Source organism: Symphalangus syndactylus, chromosome 6 (genome assembly GCF_028878055.3).
Source record: "Symphalangus syndactylus isolate Jambi chromosome 6, NHGRI_mSymSyn1-v2.1_pri, whole genome shotgun sequence".
In the NCBI taxonomy this organism is placed as follows: Eukaryota; Metazoa; Chordata; class Mammalia; order Primates; family Hylobatidae; genus Symphalangus; species Symphalangus syndactylus.
This window is the reverse complement of record NC_072428.2, coordinates 23,180,439-23,203,751: the sequence shown is the minus strand read 5'-3', so window position 1 is coordinate 23,203,751 and position 23,313 is coordinate 23,180,439. Positions and strand designations below refer to the sequence as shown.

Genomic DNA, 23,313 nt, shown 5'->3' with positions numbered 1-23,313 from the left:
CACCATAAAAAGGAAATATAAAAAATAAAAAATTTCTAAAATGGAAATTTATAGAATTGAAAAATATAGTATTTGAAATAAAGCGTTCACTGGATGGGCTTAATTACAGACTGCATATGATGAAAACAAAGGTTCAGTGAATATGGAGATAGATCTATAGGAATTACTGAATCTGAAAAACAAAAGAAAAAAAGATAAGGGGTAAAAAAATTTTAGTAACCTATGGGGATACCAAGTGGCCTAACATACATGTAACTGAAGTCCCATGAGGGTTAATCTTGTTACCTCTTTTTGTTATAAGCGTCTGATCCTCTGTACGAAGAGGGTTGCTCTTTTCCCACTGTATATATTTCTTCCACATATCTACTTGTTGAGCTTCTTGAGGAGTATTCTGAGGAGGCACCGAGGGAGCATTACGGTCCAAGCCTTTCATTACTGTCTCATATTCCTAGACAAGGATTTAGAATTCTTTGGTGAGCCAGGAACAACTCAGATATATGGGGGATGGGGTAGATCCATTTGGAAGACTGTTCAAAATGCCTGCTTTTTCCAAATACCACTTTGTTAATATAATCTAAAAACTATTTAAGAGTAGAGAGAAAGATAAGAGTATTACCCACTCAAGAACGGGTTCCCAGGAGTGGGTGAACAAAACACCCATGGGCCCTCTCTATAAGTGATCTAGGAGGTTACTTTCCAGGATATAACAGTTGACAGATCAATAGGATTGAAGATCTGGTGGCATTATTATTGCCATCTTTGGAGAAACTGTCTGTCTTTTAAAATTTCAATAGTTTGTATTAATGGGCTATTTTTCCTAACTTCTAAGAGTGTCAATGAATGGAAAGGTATGCACACAATCAAAATGTGTCCCTGAGAGCTATGTTATTAGACCACAGAGTAATACAATATTCAGACAAACCCAAATAATAGAGGGAAAAGAATTACTTCATCAATTCTAAGTAGAGCCTTGTCTCTCTCTATGTCCTGTTTCCATATTTTTAAAAACAATTTCTTCTAAACCCAATTTATTATATTTTGTTCTTACAAAGAGATATTTCAAATATGTCATCTCCTCAGACTTTGCAATTAATTGCTGTTAAGATTGCTAATGATTGAAAATATCAAGAGTAATACCAGACAGGGAAAGCTCTGCTGTAAACAACAGACTCATAATAATCATTAAAATAGCCTGATGGAATTACATACCTTTGCTACACGTCTAGCATTCATATAATCTCTACTCCGATCTTCAATCATTTTTTTAGCTAAATGAATATTGATACCCTAGAAAAACAAAAATATTTTAAAATTAAGTATAGTTTCTTAAAAATTAGCACAATACAGTTAATTTATTCATTTACTAAATAACTAAATTTTTATTTTAAAAGATTTCTTGTTTAATAAAGGTTCATACAGCTCATGAAAAGCAGGGAAAAAAGGTTCAATCACATTATACACTGCAAAGATCAAGGAGGATGTGCTTATGTCTTATGAGCTGGCAGTAAGTTTCCATTTATCAGGAACTTTTAAAGATAGAATCATTTGAAAAGGGTCAATAATTTCATATAAGATTCTACTGAAAAAAAATGACATGGCTCATGCCTGTAATCTTAGCACTTCGGGAGGCCGAGTTGGGTGGATCACTTGAGGTCAGGAGTTCATGACCAGCCTGGCCAACATGGTGAAACCCCGTTTCTACTAAAAATACAAAAAAATTAGCTGGGTGTGGTGGTGTGCGCCTGTAATCCCAGCTACTTGGGAGCCTGAGGCAGGAGAATTGCTTGAAATGGCGAGGCAGAGGTTGCAGTGAGCCGAGATCGTGCTATTGCACTCCAGCCTGGGCGACAGAGCAAGACTCCATCTCAAAAAAAAAAAAAAAGAGGTACAGATTCATCTGGGTGGATATCCATGGCTTGACTTTGATAGCCCTTTTCTTTTTCTTTTTCTTTTTTATAGACAGAGTCTTCCTCTGTCACCCAGGCTAGAGTGCAGTGGTGCCATCCTAACTCACTGGAACCTTGAACTCCTGGGCTCAAGTAATCCTCCTGCCTCAGACATAGGACTACAGGTCTGCCCTGCCAGGTCTGGCTAATTAAAAAAATTTTTTTTTGTTGAGACGTAGTCTTGCTATGTTGCCTGGGCTGGCCTCAGGCAATCCTTCCGCTTCAGCCTCCCAAAGTGCTGGGATTACAGGCATTAGCCATCACACCTGGCTAATAGCCCTTTTCTAACTAGTTCTGTTGTGTAACACTTTTTAAAAAGACAAACAGAAGTAGCAAGGAAAGATAAACACTACCACTCAGTGAGTACTCCAAGGATTCTAAGACCCTTTCAGGGAGTCCATGAGATCAAAATAGTTGTCATTATAATACTAAGACATTATTTGCCTCTCTCATAAAATACAGGAGTTTTACAGAGGCTACATGACATTTAGTATTATAACACACTAAATGGAAGCAGATATGAAAATCCAGGTGTTTTCTATTAAACTAGATATGAAAGAGATTTGTGAAAATATAAAAGAATGCCACTCTTCTCACTACATTTTTTGTTTTGGAAAATACAGTTTTTGGCCAGGCATGGTGGCTCGTGCCTGTAATCTCAACATTTTGGGAGGCGAATTGCTTGAGCTCAGGAGTTCAAGGCCAGCCTGAGCAACATGGAGAAACCCCATCTCTACAAAAAATTAGCTTGAGAGTGGGGCGCATGCCAGTAGTCTTAGCTACCTGGGAGGCTGAGGTGGGAGAATCACCTGAGCCCAGGAAGTTGAAACTGCAGTGAGCTGTGATTGTGCCACTGCATTCCAGCCTCGGTGACAGAGTAAAACCCTGTCTCAAAAGAATAAAAATAAAAAATTCTTTGTGATCTTCAATAACTGTTAAAATCCAAAAACCATAAAGTTTGAAAACCACAGCTGATGCCTGTAAGGGAACAATTTCACTACCCTATATAGTTCTTCCAAATCACAATATACATACGAAGAACTTTCTTTTTTTCTCTTTAGAGACGGGCTCTCACCATCTTGCCCAGGCTGGTCTCAAACTACCGGGCTCAGGCAATCCTTCCATCTTGGCCTCCCAAAGTGCTGGGATTACAAGTGTAAGCCACCATGTCCAGCCAAGGAACTTCCTTTTAATGCTAATGCTAGAGCTTATTTGGCATGTGTATTTATGTATTCAGATTGATTAGCTCAGTTATTAAAAGCAGATACCAATAACACAAAGATCTTGGATTGTAGCCACACACCTCACAAATTCAAACCAATAATCACATCACTGTAATCAGGTGAAAGAGGTGCACAGCAACTAAAAAATAATTCCCAAAAGGTACTATTGGAAACATAATTCTCAAAAGGTACTGTTTTATAGGTCAATGACAATGTGTATGTGTGTGTATGAATGTGTGGATATGGCTTAGCAAAGAATAAAAATAGTTTTATAAGAACTATTGTTCTTCAGAGTATCCTCTAAAAAATAACACTAATATGGAGACTCTCAAAACCTTGCAAAAACATTATAGTGCTTTCATTACACTCAATAAAAAAATGTGTAACACTGATACAGAAAGGCAATAATCTACAAATCCACAATGCATAAAAATTAAAATGGCTTGGTTTATAATAAACAACTACTCTGACCTAATTTACCTCTTCATACTTGTTATAGTCTCTCCAGAGTTGTTCAATATTGATCATCGGATTAACACAACCTCGTTGATAAACTCTTCGGACAGCTGTTATTCTTTGATTTTCTGCGTAAGATCCTACAGCTTCCCTGAGATTGGATAAGAAATGCCATCAATTATATTATAACTACATCTCATTCAACCCAGCAATCTCACTACTGGATATCTACCCAAAGAACAACTCTATGGAAAATAGTATGGAGATTTCTCAAAGAACTAAAAATTATATTTTAGCTAAATCAACTGTTTATATATAAAAAAAACTATACAAATACTTACACGCCTTTTAGGAAATTGATGTAATCCACCCAAATCTAAGAAATAAAATAAAATGTTAATATCTTTCTTGGTATTTTTACATTTAAGTGCATATATTAAAAAGTGTTAACTCTACCTGATAGGACATAATTTCCATTCCAATTTTATCCAGTGCAAAGTCATATGCTTGAGCCATTTTTTCTCTGAAATGAACATGAAAGACGTGGTTTTTAAATTTTTTTGTTATTAAAATTTATCTACAATTAGGCCAGACATGGTGGCTCATGCCCGTAATCCCATTGCTTTGGGAGGCCGAGGCAGAAGGATCACTTGAGACCAGGAATTCAAGACCTGCCTGTGCAACATAGCAAAACCCAGTCTCTAAAAAAATAAAAATTAAAAAAATTAGCTGGGCATGGTGGCATGCACCTGTAATCCTAGCTACTCGGAAGGCTGAGGTGGGAGGATTGCTTAAACCCAGGATTTCAAGGTTACAGTGAGTTATGTTTGCACCATTACACTTCAGCCTGGGTGACAGAGCAAGACCCTGTCTCTAAAAAAAATTAAAAATAAATTATTATTTGAAGATAGACGTGGTGGTTCATTCCTGTAATCCAATGCTTTGGGAGGCTGAGGCAGGAGGATCATCTGAGGCCAGGAGTCGGAGACAAGCCTGGGCAGCACAGTGAGACCTCGCCTCTATAAATAAATAAATAAATAATGTATATGTAACTAAAACGTAACTTCTGATCACAGGATCAGAACAACATTTGAACATTCTCTATAAACAAAAATTAAAGACATCTTTGTAAGTATATAAAGTTGTTCTTTGATGTTAAGCTTGTCAATATCATAAATTGTTGCCTTTATCTACTGCTTGTGAGCTTATCAAAAATAAGGCTCATGTCTTACGTATCTTTATATCCTTTAAGTTGCATAATTCTATACATAGCAGATTCAAATGTGGAAATTTGTGGTTCTCTCATTAATGAGACATTAAGATCTATTAGCTCTAAAGTAAAATGTAGAAATATGGAAAGTCTAGTTTTATTAAAATGCAACTTATGTTAAAATGTAAAGGGTACATTAGGGAAAAAGAACTTCCACTTCAATATAAGACAATAAAGTATAAACAGACCAGGTGTGGTGGTTTATGCCTGTAATTCCAGCATTTTGGGAGGCTGAGGCAGGAGAATTGCTTGAGCTCAATAGTTTGAGACCAGCCTAGGGACATTAGCTTATGCTTGAGACCCTGCTATCTTTGGAGTCTCAAACATAAGGAGACCCTATCTCTACAAAAAAATAGAAAAAAAATCAGCCAGGTGTGGTGGCTCTTGCCTGTAGTCCCATCTACTTCGAAGGCTGAGGTGGGAGGATCGCTTGAGCCCAAGAGGTTGAGGCTACGGTGAACCCGTGATTATGCCACTGCCCCCCAGCCCGTACGACAGAGCTGAAACTCTGTCTCAAAACACAAAAATCATAACAAAAAGTATAATCAGGAAAAGACAATAAAGATAGAATTTTAGTAACAGACATAACTTGCCTGTTGTATAGAAAAATGGCACCTCAGAAGAAGGTCTATTATTTAGATTTGGCAAAGATGGGGAGGTGGGTATAATTCGGAGTGGGGATGGCAACTTCACAATACAATTGTCAGAGATCCCTTATATCACTACAATTGTCAGAGACCCCTTAGATCATTTAAGTAGCACATTGCATTGTGACCTGACAAAAGTGGTACTACCACAAGTATGAAGATGGTTTTTGAAAAAATTTGACAAGTCTGTCAACAAAGTGGTTTGGTGTTGCAAATATACAGTGTTTCAGTATAGACAGGGCTTGGGCGATTCAATTCTCCAGAGTAAGACTCATGCCAGTGATTTTCTTTGAAGCACTTTTTTCAAGGTTACTAATTTCTTAGGAAATCCTGACTTTTCAAATCCTGCTATTTCTTCCCACTTGGAGCTAACAGAAGGTGTGAGTTTATGTGGGATTAACTGTGTGCCTAGAGATGACTTGCATTCTTAAGATCCTGGTTTCACTTACTTGTAACTTGGTAGTTTACCCTTGGTTTCTCGGACATATGAAAGATAACACTTCCATAAATCAATGTGCAAAACCTTCATAAGGCATCTCTGAAATAGCTTTAAATACAAGAATATATTATCAGAATCCAGTTACATAAATTTCACATGGACACAGATGAAATGGAACATTAAAAACACAAATTCAGCTCCCTTTATGAATTTATCTCTTATAAATAAAAGACAAATAATTTCCCCATTTTCAGCTTCTCATGATTTGTCAGGGGAGTATAATTATTTTCTTTTCCTTTTCCAAAATTTTTATGATGAACATTTTCAAGCATATAAAAAAGTTGAATAAGTACAATTAACTTGTAAAAAATCACTATCTAGATTCAATTATTATTAACATTTTACTATATTTGTCTTACACATACTAGGTTTTAAGTTAAACTTCAATATAAAATTCAAAGTATTTGAGGACTCACCTTTTCAACCTTGTCATAATTTTTAGCTTTAATCTGAAGAGAAATGGAAAAATATAGAATTAATACTATTTTTTAGAGCATCAATCTGAATTTCTGACCAATTTTTAACCAACTTTGCAAATTCATCCTTATACTTTCTTACTAATTTTATTCTTCAAAAATAACAGAAGTGTGAAGCAAACATGGATAAAATGCATTGTAAATATACCTGTGTAAATTGAATCTATATGGATTTTCATACATTCATTTACATACAAATTTTGTGAATTTAATAAAATTCTGTAAAATAGTCATGAGATGAATATAGAAATATATACACACCCGATAGGTCTACCTGAGTAGGATGTATCCACTGAAGAAAAACTTAAGGCTTTCCTTTCCCTGAAGAGCTACCAGAACAATCTGAGCGGCAAAAAAGATCTGCAAATTTGGACTACATATAAACATTCAGTCACACCATCAACCTACTATATTGCAGATATTGTGCTAAGCGTGGGGGCTACCACTGTGAACAAGACAGGTCTGCCCCTGCCCTCATAGAGCTTACAATCTTATGGGGAAAATAAGACAACGAAGTGGAAGGTCATTGTAAGATATTACGGTTAAGTGCTAAAATGAAGAAAGTTCTGGGTGGTACAGCATTTTGGAAGAGCAAAAGACTTAGACTTGGGGAACTGCAAAAGATTTCCGGGAAAAAGACAACTTTTTCTAGGACAATCTGGGCTATTTGGTGAAGAAAGGGAAGAGTTATTCCAGACAGGAGAAATAGCATGTGCAAAGACCAAGATTAAATACTATTAGATTTCTCTTTTGAGTATTTTCATCACAGAGTGGGTGGGGTTAGGTGCTCAACTGTGTTAATCAGCAAATCTGTTTCACCCAGATAGGTAAATAAATATTTTGGCTGATTAGAGAAGTTTTGGTCCTTTTATCTCAAGTAGTACAGTAATAGAGTAGTATTCCCAGTTTTATGGCTTAAACTGCTATAGATGAGACTGCTGATGACAGTCTCTTTTGCTTTTGCTGATAACTTGTTCTCTTCTGGACTTTTTTATCTTGATCTTTAGAGTTCATAAATTTTAGCACACACTTAAACACAGGTCTTTGTACTTTGAAGCAGTTCAATCAAGGCTCTGGAGTTAGACCTCTTAGGTTCACAATCTGGCTATCTACTTAACCTCTTTTTCCCTCAGCTGATTAAGGGGGATAATAGTACCTACTTTGTTAGGGCTATTCTGAGGACTCAATGAGTTAATAAATGTGAAGCCTTTAGAATATTGCCTAGCAGGTTGAGCACTGAGTAACTATCATTTATTTTTATTACCACAAAATCTGCTTGGAACTCAGCATGCCCTTTGAACCCATATACTCAGGGCTTTTTTTAGGTCAAGAATAAGTGTCTCTCTTCTTTTTGTTCCTTTTTCTCCTTCTAGAACTATATACGTTAGATCTCCTGGTTCCATCCTTGAAATCTGTTATCTTTACCCTTCCTTTGAATTTTTGCTCAAGGTGTTAAAATGGTTTGTCCAGTAGATTCTCCAGGCAATTCATTTAGGGCTCCATGTGACTATTCTCTTCCACTTAGCCTATTACTGTATTTGGTTCATACATAATGGTTTTTGACTCCAGAGTTTTTAATATAGCACTTTGAATCCTGTGTTCATATTACTTTGTTCCAGTTGTATTTCTCCTCTAGCAGCTCTATTTTATTAAGGACCTGATAGTTTTAGTTTATATTCCTTTCTGGTTGGTGGATCCTTCAGATGTGCTGTTATTTTTTCCCGTCTATTCACTGAAGCTGTGTTGGCAGTCCTGAAGTAGTAGAAATTGACCCTTCTCTACCATGACAGCTGTGTAGCAGGTGTAGGCAGCAAACAAGCTGCTGCTAGCCCTCTGCCAAGAAACCAGAAAGAAATCTCTACTCAAGAGTAGGGAGGACTCAGCCAAGAGGCCAGGCTGATGTCAACATTCGTCTGGGGTAAAGACATTTGAGGGTTTCCAAATTTTCTATGGGTCAGCTTCTTAGTCCTTTCCCTAGGCCTTCTACTGGGCCTCTTCTTTGAGATTCCCATAGAACCAGAGGCTTCCTTGCATTTGGCTGCTTGGCTTAGTAGAGGTAAATAGAGTAGGAATAAAGTAGGATGAATTTAAATCACCAGCTTCCTAGGTGCAGTTGAGATTATATACAGTTCACACAACTGGTCAGGAAAACCAAAGCTACCCATTGGGAAAATAGGCATAGAATATTAATAGTTAATTCCCAGAAGAGAAAATGTAAATGGTTAAAAGCTATATGACAATGTGTAAACTTCCAATGTAGGAAAGACAAATTAAAATAATAGATATTACTTAAAAACCATTAGAATGGTAAAAACTTACAAAAGTATTAACACTACTGAAGCCATGTAATGAAAAGGCACTTCATACACAGCTGGAGGAAATATGAATTGTTACAGCATTTTTGAAAAGCCATTAGTAACAGCTATTCTAATAAAAAAAAAAATGTATCTTTTGATGCAGGAATTCCAGTCCTAGGATCTATCCTATAAAAATAAAAGCAGGCCGGGCATGGTGGCTCACGCCTGTAATCCCAGCACTTTGGGAGGCCGAGGCGGGCAAATCACAAGGTCAGGAGTTCGAGACCAGCCTGGTCAACATGGTGAAACCCCATGTCTACTAAAAATACAAAAAAATTAGCTGGACATAGTGGCCGGCGCCTGTAATCCCAGCTACTCGGGAGGCTGAGGCAGGAGAATCACTTGAACCCGGGAAGCGGAGGTTGCAGTGAGCTGATATCGCGCCACTGCACTCCAGACCAGGCAAGAGTGAGACTCCATCTAAAAAAATAAAATAAAAATAAAAGCAACAGAATAGAGAGGTAATTGTACAAGGTTACTTACTATAAACTTTGCAGTAGCAAAAACAGTTTAAAAATCAAATGTCCACCAGTGGGGAAATAGTTTAATAAATTATGATGCATTCACATCATGGAATATTATGTATTCAGCTTTAACAGGTAATTGGGAGGGATTGCCACAAGATCTTATTGAATGAAAAGATAGTAAAATTTATATAATCTATCTTTAGAAAATAAATAAAAATAAATCCTATATATGTTTATGTATATTAGCATAGAGAAAAATAAGGAATACCCACAAGGTTGTTAAACATAATTGTGGTTGGCAGGGTGATATGGGTGGATGCAAAAATAGAGACAAGAAAAAAGACTTTACTATCATCTATGCATTTCAGTAAAAATTATGTCTATTATGTGTATCTACGAAATAACCAAATTTTACATACCCCTCCCCAACAAAGTGGTCCTATATCTTGGATTCATCAATTATTTCTTTAATTGGTAAATTGGTATTAGCCCAATAAATGTTTGTAGAAAGACACTTTTGACTAATACAGAAAAACTCTCTGATCTCTAGTACGTGGCCACTGATTGTCATTCACTAATGCAACCAGTAAATATTATTTGAGAGACCGTCTACAGAGCTGGTACTGGTGGCCTTACCACAATAGCTATAATCTCATTATTTTTTTAAACATCATTCATTAAAAAAATACTTTTAAAAATCATTGGCCAGGCACAGTGGCTCATGCCTGTAATCCCAGCACTTTGGGAGGCTGAGGCCGGCAGATCACCTGAGGTCGGGAATTCGAGACCAGCCTGGCCAATGTGATGAAACCCCGTCTCTACTAAAACTACAAAAATTAGCTGGGCAAGGTGGTGCACGCTTATAATCCCAGCTACTCGGGAGGCTGAGGCAGGAGAATCACTTGAACCCAGGAGGTGGAGGTTGCAGTGAGCTGAGATTGTGCCATTTCACTGCAGCCTGGGTGACAAGAGCGAAATTCTGTGTGGAAAAAAAAAAAAAAAATCATCAATGTGCTTTGGAGATTAAATCTGCAGTGTGACAAAATGAAAAGAATTTGATCATATTGCATTAATTACTTCCTCTCTTACAGTATCAGCTTTTCCACCTATAAAATGGGAATGATAGTAACATCCATTTCAAAGGGTTATCAAGAATTAAAAAGAATACAAAGCATCTAGATGTTCCAGGTGCCCATAAATCATACTAGTCAACAAAGCTATGAACTAAAGGAGTATAACTTTTCATTATATCTTCTCTAAACAGAACTATGTAAACCAAGTAGCCAGAAAGAGCAATGGTGTTACTATAATTGGCCCATTTGATGCAGAGGAAAAGTGCAGGCCATATTCAAATGGCATTGTTGGTGAGACTAGCACACCAATACCCTGTCTTTAGCCATCCCACCACTAGTCCATTTTCCTTCTTTAAAAGATTACTATCCTATGTATTACTTACTAATATTTATATGAAAACATCTTATCTATAAGTATTCTTAAATATATTTTTCATAGTTATGTGTATTTGTACAGGAATCCATTCTACCTGATAATGAAAGCCTGGTTTAAATTCTAAAAGAAAAAATTCTTGATACTTAAGATTACTTTGTTTTGACATTTGGGATTTTCACAACTTCCTGCCATTAATCAATAGAAAATGTCTCCATTTAAAGACCATTATAGGCCGGGTGCTGTGACTCACACCTGTAATCCCAGCGCTTTGGGAGGCCACGGCGGGCAGATTGCTTGAGGCCAGGAATTCAAGACCAGCCTGGCCAACATAGCGAAACCCTGCCTCTACTAAAAATACAAAAATTAGCTGGGCATGGTGGCGCATGCCTGTAGTCCCAGCTACTCGAGAGGCTGAGGCAGGAGAATCACTTGAACCCAGGAGGTTGCAGTGAGCAGAGATTGCACCACTGCACTCCAGCTTGGGCAACAGAGTGAGGCTTTGTCTCAAAATAAGTAAATAAATAAAGACCATTATATGCATACAAATAATTTTGCAAAACTTACTAAGACTTGCTTATATTTAATCTATTAAAAGTAGTGTATCATTTTCAATGACAGAGGCTCTTAATAAAATTAACTTTAAGCCAGGTGTGGTGGCATATGCCTGTAATCCCAGCTGCTTGGGAGGCTGAGGTAGGAGGATTGCTTGAGCCCAGAAGTTTAAGGATGCAGTGTGCTATGATCACACCATTACATTTTCGGCCTAGGTGACAGAGCAAGACCCTGTCTAAACAAACAAACAAACAAAAAACAAATAAATACTTATCTGGTACACATACTGTTTATCACAAAAATTTGTCATACAATTACATTACCTTTTTAATGAATTATCCAAATTTTACAAAGATATGAAAACTGTCTATTGAGAAAAAATAATAAATTTTTTAAATTGCCAACTTCCTTTTAATAGAAGAGTATGATAATTAGAATAGCAATATCAAGATCAATTAACCTTTAAGCTTAATTACATTCAAATCAGTGGTTATCAGCCAGGTGCAGTGGCTCATGCCTATAATCCCAGCACTTTGGAAGGCTAAGGTGAGTGGATCTCTTGAGCCCAGGAGTTTGAGACCAGCCTGGGCAACATAGCAAGACCCCATCTCTGTTTAAAAAAAAAATCAGTGGTTATCTTAGGGAGAGTAAAACAAGTATAACATGATGAGGAAACACAGATCTTTTCCCAATACTTTTGAATACTTCATATTTCCAGGCCTTTGTTAACTTCCACAATTATTTCCCAAGCATTAATTGGTCATCACGTATCTTTTGGAACTAAAACTGTCCTCAGATAAATTATTGGAACTAATGATCATCTATTACTTAATAGGTTAAAATTAATAACTTAATTTTGTAAAGTGTTAACTTTGCCAGAAAAGATCTAATGACACTCTGACTAACATCTATTTTTAACAGTTTAGATTAGCCATGTCCTTTCCCTGGAATATATTTACATTGAGATCTAAAGAAAGCATGATATTCAGTTGTTCAAAAATAAATGAGTTTTTCCTAATGTTAGGAACATATTTCATGCTTCATTGGATGTTTTATGAAATGCTGATGTAAATGCTGACAAAATTCACATTTTTCTGACCAAAGAAATAAAACTCTATGTCAACAGCATTTTGACAGGTTTCCTCAAATTCAACTTTTTTCCTTATCCCTTGGGGAAAAAAAAATGCCATAACATCGAAAGTTTTAAAAAGTATGCTGTTTTTAAAATCACCAGTTATAAGAATCATTATACAATTAACTTGAAATGGTTTAAAAACATATTTGAGGCTGGGTGTAGTGGCTTACACCTGTAATCCCAGCACTTTGGGAGGCTGAGGTGGGTGGATCACCTGAGTTCAGGAGTTCGAGACCAGCCTGGACAACATGGTGAAACCCCATCTCTACTAAAAATACAAAAATTAGCTGGGCGTGGTGGCAAGCGCCCGTAATCCCAGCTACTTGGGAGGCTGAGGCAGAAGAACTGCTTGAACCTGGGAGGTGGAGGTTGCAGTGAACCGAGACTGCACCATTGCACTCCAGCCTGGACAAGAGCAAAACTCTGTCTCAAAAAAAAAATTGATAAATAAATGAACCTGACATAACTCTATAGAGGAACACCAAGAAGCTATATAATCTAAAGGAAAAAGTAAGTCTCTATATACTTTGTGTAGGTTTTCACACAATAACCATTTGGGACAAGTCAACACTTAGGTTTTCAGACAGTACTGGGCACATAGCAGAGGCAGGGCTAGGATCCATCTAAAGTGAGTTCTTATGGTAGTTGTTCACAATGTGATGAACAAACGAATAAATGAATTGCAGTCGCATTCCTAATTTGTTCCCTGCATCTTTTCTAAAGTATAGCACATAAACTTTTCTAGGACTTAAGACAATCATCTTAAACTGAACTTGAGATGCAGAGAAGCTGTCTGATTCTACTTGTATTAATTAGCCAAAAAGCTTAGCCCAAATCCTGAAATCTGAAAGCAAATGGAATCCTAAATATAAATTCATCTCCTGTTCATTTACTTTTTCACTACTCTTTTCAGCTATTCTCTAATCCCCTGCAGCCTGAAAAATGTCTTGGAAGATTAAAGAATACAAGTCGTTTTAAGGAATTTGGAAATATTGAAGAATGACATTTTAAGATCTACAAACAGGCTTTTAAGTTAGCTGCTGGAGTGGTTGCTGAATATTCTCCTTTCCACCACCCACTCCCAATTTTAAGGTACAGAAATCAGGAAAGTAGTGTCTGCAAATAAATTCATTTTTATTTGACAAATAATTATGTGCCTACTATGTGGCAGGCCCTTTTCTAGCACTGGAGATAAAGTAGTGGATTAAACTAAGTCATAACTCATGGAATTATATTTTGGTTATATTTTGGGAGGCAGCCACTACCTAAAGAATAATTTTCTTTATCTGTACTTCCTAATTTTCCTATGACAAATTGTATTGTTTCTGCAATTTGTATTTTCATATTAAATATAGATATAAATGCCAGGTGTAGTAGTTCACGCCTATAATCTCAGCATTTTGGGAGGCTGAAGGGAGAGGGTCACTCACATGAGGCCAGGAATTTGAGACCAGTCTGGGCAACATGGTGAGATTGTCTATAAAATTAAAAATATAAATAAATATGTAGATACAAATGTATACCTATAATATATACTGATTTAGATATAACAGGTTGGCCACAACCTCTTCATGTCCTATAAACTTTCAATTACCCAGGCCCTTAAATATATCACAGAACTACTTGTCAAAAATGAGTGTAAATTATAGACCACTGTGAAGTATAGTTTAATTATGATTAAAATTGAAATGTGCTAAACAAAACTATGATTATCTTTGGATCTAGATTAAATTTACTTTCATTTTAATTCCTTGTACTAACCATTAGGTATTAATTAGTCTTCCACTTTCCCAAGCCAAGTAAAAAGTATTTGTCATGTGTCCTTAGGATTTACCAAGTGGAAGTGGGGATGTGGACCTGAACTATTAAAGAGTTTATGACCCAGTTGAAAACATAAAACTAATGACGGAAACAATAAAGGACTAAATTTAAGTTTAAATTATTTTGTGTATGCTCTATGCCCTGTAAGATTCAGAGGAAAAGGTGTTCCATGCAAACTAGAGTTAATAAGGAAAGCTTCACTGAGCAGATGTTATCCAGGCCATTAATGAAAAAAAGGAGTCTGTACAAGTCAATGAAACAACAGGAGTTTCTTTAGTTTTCGGTGGAATAATGAGGACATCCATGCAAGAAAAAAAGAATATGCATAGGAAAAATAAGTTGGCTGATTATGGTGAAGGTCCATTACAGAGGGCATAAAAAGGCAGAGTTAAATCTGACACACAGAAAACCTTACTGAATGCCACTGAGGTTTTCCTGGCAGGTAAACAATGAGGAAAGTTGAAGAAAGATGGATCATAAGTAGGTTAGGGAATACAGGTTGGGGAGAACACAGAGGTGGCTTTTACTGCTGTGGGATGAGACAAGCAGGTACTAGCTACAATAGGTAAGATGCTATTGCTGTTATCCTTAAGTGGGGTAATACTGGCTTTGGCTCAGAGAAGGTAGAACAGGGAGAGAAAACCAGTAATGTGGAGGGAAGAACAACAGACTTTTTTTTTTTTATGGGAACAAGAATGAAAAGTGTTATGAGAGTTGCTGTAAAGTTTACCTTTTACTAGGTTTATTATGAGGTGACATCACTCAGGTATAAATTGTCTGATTAAAGTTAGCAGATAGGGGGTTGGTTTCATCAATAAGACAGTGGAATTAAAGATGCATATTTGTCATTTGTAAAAAAACTTTTTCTTATAAATATGTAGGGCATACAATACCTAAGGCATTAAGTATATTCTCTGAAGTAGAGAATATTCAGATAAGCAAAGACTCATTTCTCCAAACTATCCATTCCCAGGCAACAAAAAGGAAGAGAACCCCAGAGTACTTGATATAAGAAAAACAGGATAAAATAATATCTATGAAGTCAAAGATGAATATTATAAGAAAAAGGGATCTGGTGGAATATGCCACAGGTCAAAAATAAGGGTATACAAAGGATCTGGCAATAAGAAACTCATTGTTTATTACACACTTGAAAGTTGAAGCAATTCAGCTTCTTATAATTTAAAATGACTAAATACTGCTAATACTAGCAGCATTTATTAAATATTTAATGTTTGTAAGCACTACTCCAAGATTTTATATGTAATAACTCATTTAATCCATAAACAGCACTCAGGTAAAGTACTATTATTCCCTACTTAAAGATGAGAAAACTGAGGCACAAGGAGGAGATTTAATAACTTCCCCCAGATCACACAACTGAGCTCTTAATCACTATACTATACTGCTCTCAGCACAATATATATATATATATATGAGGATGTTCATTGAAAGAGTATACAGAAAATTTGAGAACCTATATTACCAAAAGGTAGAATGATTAAACTGTGCTTTGTCTAAATAATTGTTTTATCTAAACAACGGGATGAGATATAGATATATACATACACACAGGAACTTTAAAAGCAATGATGTATAATACTGAATGGAAATATATCCATAGTACATTTAAAAAGTGAAATCCAAAAAATATGTACTGAGTAGGAAGAAATGCACACAATAACTGTTGACCAAAACTATTTTCACTGGAAGGATTGAGACAATTTTTCTGTCTCAGTTACATTTTATTTCCATAACAATTTCACAAAGGAGAGAGTTGAGATTTTTAAAAAATAACTCAACATTTTCTTTTTTAACTCTAATCTCATGACAGATTAGGGATTTTTTTTTTTTAATACGAGAAAGAAAATTACAGCTGATTTTGAACAGTAAGTTTCTCTTTGGAGTAATTCATTGGTATTTTTCTCTGAACATAAACATCCCCACTTTAAAATCTACTTCTAAATGCTCTCAAATTCTCAGCCAGCCTATGAGGATTTAAAAAGTTAAATAAATGCTAGATAAATTAGGCAATACTAATTTCAGTCAAGAATCTCAAAGGTAAAACCTTGGCTCAGATTTGATTTTGTCCCAATATATAGGGCATCTATCAACAACCATCACAACATTTATAGACTCAGCCTACTTTACTTAATAAACATCTAAACTCTGTAAATAACTTGTCAACAGCATGCCAAACATTACCTTTCAAAGAATAATCTGTAATTTTTGAGTAAGAAAAATACAGCAGGGTATTTGCTTTTTGAGAAAAGTGAGTAATTTGGTCAGAAGTATCAAAATCACTAGTTAACATTCATGGCTCAATTGGTTTTGCTACTCTACCTCCCACTAGGTCATCTCCCCTGTCACTCCTCAAAATTGCTGAGTGGCACAGATCTTCTTTCTAAAGGTTAATTAAAATTGAGACTAAGAAATGTGTACAATCATTTGAGATGCTCCAGCTATCAGGAAAGTCAAGAAATCAAGTTCGTAAGCCTCTGATCTAAAAAAAACAAAACAAAAAACTACATTAATTCCATACTGCACAGCCAGAATGGTAATCAAGTAGATTGCTAATTTGCTTCCCTCAAATGTCTAATACTAGTTTATTGCACATCAACTTATAGTCTTTTCTACCTTAATTTACAGCTTTTATGAACTGTCATCTTAATAAAAGTCCTTCCAGGCAAACTTAAAATATTAAACAATGTAACTTCTCTAGTATTACTACAGGAACTTTATATATTGCTTTAGAAAATATTGTAATATCTCACTTTTGTTTGCTGAGTTAATCTTCCATTAGTCACATGACTTTTTTTTAATGTGCAGAGGGGAAATTGTTTAGAAAACCATTTACTTAAAACTGTTTATAATTCATTCATCTCTTACTACACTTCTCACTACATACAAATTGAAAACTGCTGTTTAAAAATATTAGCAATTGTATTGTCACTGGACAAAAGCCTTTAGTCATTTCCTCTACTTGAGATATTCTAGTTCACTAATCAAGACAATCTTTCCCATTTTGATAGAGATTCCTATCAGAATACTATTTCTCTTACTTAATTTTCAGTGTCATCCAACGAGTTCACATATTTTTTTCTATGTAACTTTCTTGTTGGCAATTTAATTCTAACTACACTTTTATTTATTCTATGAAATCAAGTATAACATTTATACTAGATATCCAGTATCATGAGTAATGCTTTCTTAAAAATTACTTTCCAAAAACAGGATTAAGCTTCCACAATGAAGTAGATACAAATTCAATGGATTGCTTTTCTGTATTTTTTAAGCAACTTGCCCACTCCTCTAGTTTTTACCTATCAGTAGAGAAGCATAATTCTAGAAATAGCCCATTTCCTCATTCTATAAAACTCACAGTATATTCCTCAGACCACTTTAGTTTTTATCAATACTGCTACTCCAATACTTTTAACTTTACATCAGAAATTATATTCTAATTCTATTCTGCAACTGTTTTTGATACCCTATCGCTTTTTCCAAGAACATACAATCAACATTTGTATTATGACCCAATTTTTTTTTAGACTTCTCAATCCTATATGCATAGTTTATTTCTATTTTGTTGTTGAAGTGACCTAATTCCAAGTTCCTTTTTAGAAAATGCTTATCAAATAATCATCATTTTCCCCAAAATTGCATATATATTCAATCCTGTTTCTCTATTCTTGAACAAACTACACATTGGTCATATTTACTTAAATTCTGAAAGATTAAAAAATCATTACCCAGCTCAATTCAAAAGATCACACCATCAACAGCAACCTTTGATAGTAAAACATGAATTCTAAAAGGTCAATCTAAAGAAACAATTATGACTATGTAAAAATACTGAAATAAAATTGTATTCATGCAAGAGATTCTTATAAAACAAAAACTGGAAACACTGTAAATGATAATTAGGACTGGTTAAACAGCATGTATCTAGGATGTACTACTGTGCCACCATTAAAAGCGATTTTATAGACTAAATAACACAAAAATATGCTACCATGTGGAAAAAACAAGCTACAAAAAGTTAAGGTTTTATAGACAGATCTGGAAAAGTTAACTGTGATTAAGTTATAGTTCAAAGGTAGTGGGAATATGGTTATTTTTTCCATTAGAGTTTTTTCTTATAATAAACACATATATTACCCTTTTAAATAAGAAAAATGTTTTCCTTTTTGTAACGATCTTGACAAACTCCACTTTCCCTCCCGTCTCTCAGGTTTCAATCACTTGATATGACTTCATTATGCTTGCCTTTTAAAATTCAACCACTTAATTCCAAAAATAGTATTTGTGCCATGTATTTAGGTTAAGTATATTTTCTCAGTAGTCCATCTAGGTATTATTCTGCTTACTCAGAAAACAAGCGAGTCAACATAATTTAAAAAATTCCACAAAGGCATAACGTTTTTTATTTCACAGCACCTAGAACAAAGCCTAACATATAGCAGACATTCAATAATAATTGCTAAATAAATGTGGATAAAAATCTACCAGTTACTGTTTGCATATTCATTCAAAAATAGATTTTAGATTATACTGTCTTAAATATCAAGGGAAATGAAAAATGTAAATGTGTAACTTTTACAGAAAGTTCTTTATGAGTCCTATAATCCTTGTTAAAATATTAACTTAAAACCTCACTTCAATAAAAAGGTTTAGAAAGGGTGCTAAGTATAATACTATCAGTAAATTCAGACTAAAATGGAGGAATAATTAAAGCTCTAATATGGATTTTGAAAGTTACATTTTTCACAGGATTTCGATCTTTCCGTGGGCACACCCAAATCAATTCCATTTTCCATTACTTTTCTTGAATGAAAACATGATTTCTATTTGAAGCAAAAATACTGCTTCAAATAGCCATGTAAAAGATGGGAAATTAGGAACTTTGGAGGTTTGAAAAGTAGACATAGCTAACCAATTAAGAAAAACAAAGAAAAAATTCAGGTAAATATTAAGTTCCAGGAGAATCAAGAAGATTTAGACGTGAATTTCTTTTTTTCTAATGGGGCATGTTCCAAAATTGAAATTTTGGCTCTATTTTAATGGTTTCGGTCTACGTACTTATCTCCAGAATATTTATAAAATTATTTCATAAAATCTACTAGATTTTAAAACTTTTTCCTAACTTTATGAATTCCTCAGTGCATTTCTCCAAACGCGGCCACATTTAAAGGCTTAACGAAAACATACCCTATTTTCTCTGGAATTTTATATAGTTTGAAATATTTGTATTTCATTTTACCTCCTCTAAATATATTTGTGATATTTTCCAAAGTGATGCCACCAAAGGTAAAGAATTAAGTTCAAATACTATATGGAAAGCTGCCATGAAGGCTTTAGTAGGCAAGAATGAAATGAAGATTATATTGATATTCCTGCTCTAAGAACAGACCCTTATGGTGCCGTCATTAAAATGTAGACAGTTGAAGGGGAAAAAACCTGAATGGCAAGCTCTGGGTTAAGGTGGTGATACTTTCACCAGCAAATGAAGTCTGCAGTGGAAGGCTCCCCAAATCTAATAAACACATATGGCCATTCTTCCTAGTTGATTCTACTATACAGGTCTAATTTTGTCCATGACTACTATAACAGGTCAGTAGAGATATCAGATTATCAAAAGCTGTGACATGTAAGAAATAAAAAAATTAAATTAAAACAACAACAACAACAACAAAAAGTTTCCTAATGCTGTTTCTCAAAGAAACTGAGCTCCTGGCAGCCCTTTCCCAATCAATACCTAAACCTGAGGAAGGAAAGGAGAACAGGCATAAAACCACTTCCTGTTCTCCCCCATATCCCATCATCCTACTGTAAAATGCACAGAAACAAGATATAAAATAATCTATGGATTAACTTTCAAATTACTACAATTGAGATACATTGTTGGATAGCAAAGTGTGCATGTTGAAAACCAAATTCTGTAAAGTATTTAATTAGCTCGCCAATGGGAAAGAAAACTGGTTTTGAAATGTTTACTGCTAATAGAATATAATCCTTATATACAAACTCACTTCAAAAGGATCTCTGATTGTTGAAAGATGCCTTCATGATTTTGATATTTCTATATACATGACCTTATTCTCTATATACATGACCTTATTGAAGATCTGTAATGTGAATCAAGATTTTTCTTCATAACTATTTCATAAGCAAATCAGTTTCAGGAAAAAAATATGTATGTACAAAACTATTTTCATTATATAACAGTATGTGAGTCTCCTCATGTCTAATGTTGAGATGCAACATAAAAAGCTTAAAAAGATGAAAAAAATAATTTGCAAACATTAAGACTTAATTTAAATGGGAAATCAGAGGTTTGGCCAACATAAGAAATACTTAAGCACAAAACATACATTTGAAAGAAAAATATAGGCCGAGCATGGTGGCTCAAGCCTGGTGGTTAGATTGAGTCCAGGAGTTCAAGACCAGCCTGGGCAACAGAGCAAGACCCTGTCTCTACAAAAAATACAAAAATTAGTTGAGCATGGTGGCATACACCTGTAGTCCCAGCTACTTGAGGGGCTGAACTGGGGGGATTGCTGGAGCCTAGGAGGTGGAGGCTGCACTGAGCCATGATCACACCACTGCACTCCAGCCTAGGCAACATAGTAATATCCTGTCTCAAAAAAAAAAGAAAAAGAAAAAAAAGAAAAGGAAAGAAAAGTATGTAAAACAGGTAAGAACATCAAAACAACAAAGGAAAGTATGTCCTTTTATCTTAGAACATATTTATCATTCCTTCCATTCTGACAATGAAAAAAACAGGTAGAGCAATAAATGTAACACATTATTTAGATGTTTTATCAAAATTATTTCAACTTCTAAATAGGAAATTGTGCTAACATTAAAAGTTTCCCTTAACTTCCCTAATGTGCTCTTGTAAAGAAGAAGAAAAAAAAAACAGAAAAATGGACTAGAGAGATTAGTTCTCAGAAAAAGAAATCCAAAGGGCTCTTAAAAATGAAAATATGCTCAATCTCATTCATAAGGGAAATGCAAATGAAAACCACACTGAGATGACCATTTTTTACTTATAAGTACTGGCAAAAATTAAGATTATAAAACATTGTGTAAAGAGGATTTGGGAAAATGGGCCCTTTACAGGATTATCAATGGGATTTAAAACTATGACAACCTCTGTGGAAGAACATTAGGAAATAGAAAATTCAAATAAACCCCATATACTCTTTGATCCAGCAATTCCATTTCTAGGAATTTAATCTACAAGAATATTTACACAAATGGAAATGATATGTACACAATTACTGCAGTACCATCTGTAATAATATATAAGACAGGGAAAAAACTTAAATGTCCTTCAGTAGCGGACAAGTTAAAAGAAATATAGAATATTATGTACTTGTAGAAAAAAAGATTTCCAAAACTTACTTTCTTAATTAAAAAAAAGGTGCAAAACAAAATGTAATAGATATTAATGTAAAAGGACAGAACACATGAATGTATGTGCATTAAACATCTCTAGATTCTGAACATTGTCTCTGAGGGGAACTGGTGCCTCAAGAACAGGGGTAGGTGACTTTTCACTGTAGGTTCCTTTTGTTATCTTCTGATTTTTGAGCCTTATTTTAATATATATACACATATACATATGTGTATACATATATGAATATAAACACGCATATATATGGAATGTCTAGGTGACATATAACTTTTGAGTTCTTTTAAACACATATCTATATTTTCATCAATTCTCAAAACAGTATTCCAAAAACCCTCAAAATGTTAAAATTTGCAAAAAAGGTACAAATATGCATTATGCATACAGAAATTAGATGTATAATACTGTCAAAACTATTTAACATTTTTTAATGTAAAGGATTACCTTTGCAGCCTCTAAACACATAGTACAATTTAAGCATTTAAAAAAGACAACTATCAACCTTAACACAAACTGATAAAATCCAGAGGTACTACCATAAAAATTTAGTTTAGATAATTTCCAAACCTAAAAAATGAATAATTAATGGAATTTGATACTGGCATAACTCAAGATTATTAAAAATACTCATTTCCAACCAAGTCAAAGAGTTTTATAAACATTTAACAATAAAATTGAAGTGATATATTTGGGTAAAAATTTAACTGAAATTCAGCATTTAAGAAACTACTTGTTTAATGCCCGAACTATAAACTTCTGGCACTAATCAAGTGAGATTTATAATTCTACTTATAATAAACATAAAAGTAAAACTCATAATCATTTTTGCCCTGAAAAAAGTGAAGCTAAAAACATACCACCAATTCGAATTCCAGTAAGAGTCCTTTCGCTTATGAAAACTTTCATTGGAACAGAGTGACTTTAGGCTAGGAAGCAAATATGAAGAGAAACCTGGATACTTAATAAATGAGCTTTTAATTTAATAGATATATTTAAGTTATACCTACAATTGGACATGTTCAAAAATGCATGTGTAACTTCCACAATGGTATTTTATTAACATGACTCTGGGTAAAGAACTTCTAAGTTGACAGCTATTTTCTTTCAGCAAACTGAAGAGTCAATTCCACTGTCTTCTAGCTTCCCTTGTTGCTGTGAAGTTACCAACCTTACTGCCATTCCTTTGAAGGTCATTTATCTTTTTGTTTCCAACCATTTATGTGATTTAAGAAAAAAATCTTTAGTTTTCTATAGTTTCATCCTCATGTGTCCAGTTGTGGATTTTTAAAATTACCGCTTGGGATTCAATGAGCATCTTGAATCTGTTGAGGCCTTCAATCATTCTGGAAAATTCTCAGTATTTCTCTCTTCAAATTGTGCTTCCGCCCCATGTCCTTCCTCTACTTCTAGAACTTCAAGTAGACACATTTTCATGCTATCATTTGTGTCTCAGACATCCCTTTCATATTTTCCATCTAATTGGCTCTTTAAGCTCCATTCTGGATTTCTTTAGTTCTCCAATTCTCTTTACCTGTGTTATTAGGCTAATCTTATCTAAATTCTAGTTTCTGAAGTCTTTGCAGGTCTGTTTCTGA

The 23,313-nt window shown here is 34.6% G+C and overlaps 1 protein-coding gene across 2 annotated transcripts in view; it reads right to left on the bottom strand.

Annotated features, from left to right (window-relative positions):
* The window catches only part of CSTF3 (cleavage stimulation factor subunit 3), a 78,566-nt gene that overhangs the window by 17,364 nt on the left and 37,889 nt on the right, over positions 1–23,313 (bottom strand). For both annotated transcript variants that reach the window (XM_055281977.2, XM_055281976.2), the window contains exons 4-10: positions 6,458–6,490; positions 5,992–6,089; positions 4,082–4,148; positions 3,967–4,001; positions 3,650–3,776; positions 1,210–1,287; positions 286–448 (exon numbers count right to left, since the gene is read on the bottom strand). In XM_055281977.2, the coding sequence (XP_055137952.1) occupies positions 286–448; positions 1,210–1,287; positions 3,650–3,776; positions 3,967–4,001; positions 4,082–4,148; positions 5,992–6,089; positions 6,458–6,490 (601 nt within the window). The remainder of the gene's footprint in view (positions 1–285; positions 449–1,209; positions 1,288–3,649; positions 3,777–3,966; positions 4,002–4,081; positions 4,149–5,991; positions 6,090–6,457; positions 6,491–23,313) is intronic.